This window comes from Octodon degus, unplaced genomic scaffold, assembly GCF_000260255.1.
Source record: "Octodon degus isolate 3935 unplaced genomic scaffold, OctDeg1.0 scaffold00017, whole genome shotgun sequence".
NCBI lineage: Eukaryota > Metazoa > Chordata > Mammalia > Rodentia > Octodontidae > Octodon > Octodon degus.
Window position 1 is genome coordinate 24,604,903 of NW_004524593.1, and position 7,234 is coordinate 24,612,136.

Here is a 7,234-nt window from a genome sequence, read left to right on the forward strand (position 1 = left end):
AAAAAAAAAAAAAAAAAAAAAAAGGAAACTGAGACAGAAAGACTGCAAATTTGAGCCTAGACTGGGCAATGCAGTCACTCTTAAGTGTTACGGTTTAGGCCTCAAATGTCTCCCCAAAGTCTCATACACTCAGAGAATGACTGGACCATGGCAGTGCTATACTGAATGTGCTATTCAGAAATGGGGCCTGCGTTAAGACAAGGGTCACAGGGGGCATGGCCTGTGAGATGGTGTATCTTACCATCCTCCCTCTGCTTCACTTCACTGTGAGGTGAGCAGCTTTCCCCCAGCATGGACTGAATTTACTGAAAACCATGAGCCAAAATAAACCTCTCTCAGGTTGCAAGGGTCAGTTATTGTGTGCAGTAATATTAAGAAAACAGACTAACATATTGTCTCAAAATAAAAAAGAAGGCTGGGGATGTAGCTCAGTGCCAAGGTCCTGGGTTCTAACCCCAGCACCAGCACCAGCACACTGACATGACTTGTTCTGTCATGAGAGCTGTGAATCTCCTACGGCCACGGGCCTGACTCATTACCAAATCCAGGAGTTTACCACAAGTATGAATGGTGGATTTGGTAACATTATTTATTTTTTTTAAAGGTAGATAAATCAGGGTGAGTGTTACAAAAAGACTTATATGCAGCTCAAGATAATTCCTCTTCATTTAATGTAGCCAGGACTAGTCAACAGGTTGTATGGTGGTGTCAATTTCCTTAGAAAAGCAGTAACTACTATAACAAGAACATCTCCAAATAAACGCATTCAAGAAGGCAACAGGGCTGGGGAGATGGCTCAGTGGAATAAGTGCTTCCCAGGCAAGCACAAGGGCCTGAGTTCAATCCCCGGTTCCACAAAAAAAAAAAAAAAAGAAGAAGAAGGAGAAGAAGAAGAAGGAGAAGAAGGAGAAGAAGAAGGAGAAGAAGAAGGAGAAGAAGAAGGAGGAGGAGGAGGAGGAGGAGGCAACAAAGGTTTAAAAAAATGAGGGAAAAGTGATTATTTTTCTCACAAAGCTGAAAACTAAAATTTTCAAAATAAGATGTTAAGGATAAAAATCGAACGCTGAAGCCAAAAATCATTAGGAGAAGCCAAAAATAAAATAGAAGAAAGATCAGTTATGGGTAAAAGTTCAGGTATTATTGGAGAAGCAATAATTGCTATGTGGGTCCATGGTAAATTCTGAAGGAACAGGGAAGTCCAAGTAAGTTTCATTACTAAAAGACAGGCACACAGAAGCCATAGGAAGCTCCAATCAGGAACAGATGGCACTACCCCTCAAGTTTAGTAACAAATGTCTTTTCACAGCATCTGAGAACCTCTCTTCAAGGCACACATGCTATGGTACAACAAAAAGCAAGAAACGAAGGCTGGAACATATCTATGATCCCAGTACAGTACTGTACAAGACTAAGGCAAGATGGTCACAAGTGAAGCCAAGCCTGGCCAACTTAGGTTGTGACACACTTTCTTACAATTAGGAGTGGGGATTTGCAGTCATGTTTCCTAGCTTTTCTCCTTGCCCTCTCTTCGTTATTTAATTCTTAAGTTCTTGCTTTCCATTTATTTGTGTTATAACTTTCTATTTTTATTTCTTCTTTTGAGTGCTTACATGAGGGAGACTACATGATATTTACACATGTGGGTCTGGTTTATTTCACTTATGAGTATATCTTCAAGCGGCATCCACTTATATATGAAGGCTTTGAGTTTATTATTCTTTACAGCTGAGTATGGAATACCCATCTCTGACAAAACTAAACAAAAAAGGGGGATGTAAATGAAGGACCAGGGGCCAGGGAGATGGCTCAGTGGAATAAGTGCTTCCCTGGCAAGCGCAAGGGCCTGAGTTAAGTCTCCGGGTCCGCTAAATAAATAAATAAAGGAAGGAAGGAAGGAAGGAAGGAAGGAAGGATGGATCATATATTTATATATACAAAATAGGACAAATATACAGCTACTTTCTCTTAATTCAATGAGAAGAAAGATTTGTACTAATAGTGTTTGGACAGGATATCACGTCTGCATCTTGTACTATGAATAACCACTACGAAGACAACAATATGCAATGTATTAATCATTGAAACTGTCTCCCACTAATGGGTTCTGAAACTGTCTCAGTGCTATTTGTTTCTCAATATAATTAATAAAAAAATAATTTGAGATCTTCAAAAATAATAATCATCTAAGTTCTCACCAACAGAATTAAAATATATGACACTTAAAGAAAAAATTAGTAGTGGGAGTAGCAACTTGATCTTTGTCTTGGGTTCCAGTAATAAAGTTCCTAAAACCCTCTGCTTCTCCCGAGTAATTAGGTCTCTGTTTTGTTTCAGAGATAAGCCTTGGCTGAGGGTTTTCCTGGTAGCTTCAGGATGGGGCTTGGTCACACTCAGCCACCTTATCTTTGACAAAAGAGCCAAAAACATTCACTGGAAGAACAGTAAGTCTCCTTAATAAGTGGGGCTAGAGGGGCCAGGGAGATAGCTCAGTAGAATAAGTGCCTGCCTGGAAAGCATGAGGCCCTGAGTTCAATCCCTGGTACCACACACACACAAAAAGATGATCTTTAAAAATAAATAAGTGGGGCTAGAAAAACTGGTTTTCCACATGCTGAAGACTAAAACTGGAACCATGTCTATCACCATCCAATAAGCGAAAATCAAAATGGATCTAAGATCCAAATATTAAAACAGAAACACTAATCTACTGGAAGAGAAAATATGTAGTAGTTTTCAAGGTATAGGTGTAAGCAGACTTCATGAATAAAACCCAGACAACATGGGAAATACTACAAAAAAGTCAACAAATGAGAGCTCACTCTATTAAGAAGCTTTTGCACTACAAAAGAAATCACCCATTCAGTGAAAAAAACACACATAGTAGGAAAAAATTACAGCCAGCTGTCTCTCAAACAAAGGACCTCCATCTAAAACATGTAAGAATTTTAAAAAATCAAGCCCCTCAAATTCAAAGACCCAATCCAAAAACGGGAATCTGAGACAAATATACACTTCTTAAATAAAAAAATACAAACAGCAAATAAATACATAAAAAATTATGCAACATCATTGGTCATTCAATAGATGCAAATTAAAACACTAAGCATGCCGTACTAGCCCTGCCCCTGGGTACACTGAGCCGGAGTGTGGTGGCACATGCCTGTAATCCCAGTGCTGGGGAGGCTGAAAACAGGAGGATCACTATAAGTCTAAGCTACATAGTGAGACCCTGTACCAAATGCATAAAATAAAAATAGTCATAAAACACTAAGATTCCATGTCACTCCAGAAAGAATGGCTACCATCAAGAAATCAACCAATAACAAATGCTGGTGAGGCTGTGGGAAGAGAAAGGAACCCTTCTTTACTGTTGGTGAGAGTACAGACTGATGCAATCACTGTGGAAATCAGGGTGGAAATTCCTTTAAAGAAAATAGGATTTGGGCCAGGAACACCGCTCAGTGGCACAACACCTGTCTGGCAAACACAGGGTCCTGAGCGCGGTTCCCGTACAAAAACACCCCTAGGATTACAGGTTCCACTCTTCCCAGCTATTTCCCTTCTGTATATCTTCCCAGAAGCATTAAAAACACACCACAGTGATTTATGTGCACCTATGTTTATAATAGCAAAATTTGTAATAGCTAAATCTTGGAAACCACTGAAATATCCATTTAGCAAGGAAAAGATTTTTAAAAGAAGATAAGTTTTTTTTTATTATAATGGAGTACTACTCAGCCATAAAAGATGCAACTTGAGAACATACTCATAAGTGAAATAAATCAGATCCATATGTGTAAACATTGTATTGTCTCACTAGTGTGGGAGATGAACAAATAAATAAGATGCAAAAGGTACAACAGAGGGCTGGAGACATAGCTCAGTGGTCTAAGCACCTGCCTCTGAAGCATATAATATTTGAATGGCAATGAAATACCCATCTCTGACCAAACTAAACAAAAAAGGGGGATATAAATGAAGGACCATTTTGTAGTGAAATATCTATATCTATATCTATATCTATATCTATATCTATATATACAAATTAGTTAGGATAGATACACAGCAACTTTCTCTTAGTTCAATGAGAAGAAAGATTTGTACTAGTAGTGTTTAGACAAGATATCATGTCTGCATCTTGTACTATGAAGACAACAATATGCAATGTATTAATTATTGTAACTGTCCTACTAACCTGTTTTGAAACTGTCTCATTATTATTCCTTTATCAATAAAATTAATTTTAAGATAAGTAGAGGCAAAATGATTTCTACACAATTCTCTATGCTGATCGTGGATTCTTCTACTCTTGCTACTTTAACTCAGTCAAGAAGCTACCTTCTTTTTTCTCCCCACCACTTCCATTCCAGGGATTGAACCTAGGGCGCCACTATAATGAGGTACATTTTGACTCCACCCTCCTTTTGAATTTTGCCTAAGTTGTTCAGGCTGGACTTGAACTTTCGATCTTCCTGCACCAGGATCATAGGTATGTGCCATCACACCCAGCTAAGACCTGCTCTATCATTCCTTTTTTTTCCTTTTAGTATACGTGCTGCAGAAGTGAGCACAAGGGGGGCCTGCCCCTCAGCTCAGTTCTTTAAGCGGCTGCTTCGACAAAGCAGTCAGGCTCAGGTTGCTGCGGTTGGATCCCCACAACTCAAGCCAGCCACACCTGCGCTGAAGGCATTTGGAGAAAAAAAAAAAGAAGTGAGCACAAGACCTGCTTTATGACTGTCCTTAGTAACAACAAAGTCCTGCTGCTGAGCGACCAACAACAGAGCTATATATTTTAATTCAACCATCCCAAGGCTCATTGTGAAAACTAGTTAAAATCTTCAGGATTCTGAGTCAGTAAAGCAACTACGATAAAAGTTAAATTAATAAATCACCAAGCTGTACTTTTTTGAAGATCTGATGCTAAACTTGTTATAAATAAAAACTGCATTTCTATGATCCAGTGCAACCCAGTTGATTGTACTTCACGTTCTTTATGTTAATTTGGTAGAACCTGGGATTGAACTCAGGCCTTTGTGCTTGCCACAGAAGCGCTTACTCCACTAAGCCATCTCTCCAGCCCTCTTTATGTTAATTTGGATATTTTTCAATAAAATAAGGCATAAGGAAACCAGAGATGGATAATCTAAAAGAAAAGTTTAGGGCCAGCCTGATAGCTCAGCAGACTAAAGTGCCTGCTTAGGCAGAGTGCAGCAACCAGGGTTTGATCCCTGGCGTGCCATGCTGGCCACGCCCCTGGAGTGCACTGAGACAGTGTTTGAGACTGGGCACGGTGGCGCGTGCCTGTAATCCCAGCGCTTGGGAGGCTGCAAACAGAAGAATCACTATGAGTCCGATCTGTATAGTGAGACTCGATAGACCCTGTCCTAAATCCAAAAAAAGTCTAAAAACCATGACATTGTAATTTTGTAGCATTTTCTAATACTGGATATTATTTCCAATATTAGAATTAGGATAATGCATTTCTAATATTGTCAAATTTCCTGAAAAAGTATACATAATAGCAGAGAATGCTTGCCAAATTCTATTATCTTAGGTACCAGTGAATGCAACGTTTCTTGATTTTTAAGCAGACTAAGGATTGCTCAGCTACTCCTGTATGTTATTAGTACTACAGTAAATCTAAACAACAAATATCAACCTTTTTCAATGATACCCTTCCTAGCCTTCAGTGGACAAAGAAAGCATGAGGGAGATACTTCCTAGCACAAAGTAGGGACTCTGTATGCTTATCTAGTACTTCACTTCATTTAACAAAATCCTCAAGATCTGGATCAGTTGCTATTCCTTCTATTAAGTCTTCCTGGGGTGCTCAAAAGCCAGAATTAATTCCTTCCTTCTCCAAGCTCTCCTAGTATTCACTAATTTCTCAACAAGGACAATTCTCTACTGTCTGAGCCACAAGGACAAGCTGTATTTTACTTCAAACATACTGGGAAGCCACTGGCAGGCTTTCAGAAGAACAGAACTCACAGTTTTAAAAGATGCCTGTAGCTACTATGCTGAGAAGATATTCTGGAAAGTGATGTAGAAGTTAAGAATGGATACACAATGGCAGACTATAAACAAGAGAGCTAAGCATGAGAGATATATGCTGAAAGTGCAGCATAAAGGATTTGCAGAGATAAGATGGAAGAAATAGGAATGGCTGCATCTTACTTTTTACCTGTTAACAAAACCAAGAGAGTCTGTTGCTTTGGGTTGAGCTCCTGCATTAGGTCCCCCAAAAACCAGAGCAACCAAAATGGAGTCACTCATGCTAAATGTCTTATAATCACACTGAAATTGTACAGAAGCAAAGAGATTCTCAAGCAGAACAGTTTTTTCTGAAAACAGGAGATTCCAGTCCACCTCAGTCAGCATAAGTCCCTCTGCTTCACCCTTAGAAAAAAGTTAAATGATGCTAATCTAGTTCTCCTGATCTGTTTCCTTTTCCTCATCTTAAAAAATCCAATGTTGTGCCTCTGTTCAGGAGACTTCTTCCATGTTACAGAATTAAGGGTTCCTTGAGGCACAAATTATAGGTAAAAGCTACTTAGAATGAAATTTGTTAGGACTTTGTTTTTTGACAGTACTGGTGATCAACAAAGGGACCCCAGATTACTACTGACTGTCCCAGGACTCTCAAGAAACGCAGGGAAAGACATAGCTGCCCCAAAGGACTTCTGGCTGCCTCAGAGCTTCCAGCACATTCTGCTCTTCCTGTACCAAACTCTCTATGGCTTTTAAGCCACAGCATTGTTGGCTGTGCTGTGACAGCACAGGGCCCTCTGGGTTTTGGAGCAGTGCTGAGAAGTCACTGGCATGACCTACAAAATCATAGGTACCTGCAGGCAGTTACAGTAAGGGTTATCACCACAGGAGATATGAACTTTTTTTTTTACTGTATTAAAAATTTTAATTATGCAATTTAGTGGCAATCAGAGTATTTACATTTGCTCAGCAATGACCACTAGGCATATCCATGGCTCTCTCTTCCACTCAAAATGAAACCATGTTAGCTAATAGCTCCACATTACTTTCTGGTCCCAAACCCTGACAATCAATATTTTACTATCTATCTTTAAAATTTTGATTTTTCTGGGTATATCATAAAACTGCAATGATACAATATTTGTGCTATTGAAGGTGGCTTCTCTCTGCTGTGGAGAATGTAGTTTTGCTTGCCTGCTCAAGCAGGGGGAAGTCACTGGCTAAATGATTAAGGAGATACTAG

At 39.3% G+C, this 7,234-nt stretch overlaps 1 protein-coding gene across 1 annotated transcript in view; it reads right to left on the minus strand.

Annotated features, from left to right (window-relative positions):
- Enah (ENAH, actin regulator) overlaps nt 1-6,276 on the minus strand; it is a 78,749-nt gene extending 72,473 nt beyond the window's left edge. The window contains exon 1 of the mRNA XM_023710197.1: nt 6,185-6,276. Within this exon, the coding sequence (XP_023565965.1) occupies nt 6,185-6,276 (92 nt within the window). The remainder of the gene's footprint in view (nt 1-6,184) is intronic.
- Between the last annotated feature and the right edge of the window lie 958 nt (nt 6,277-7,234).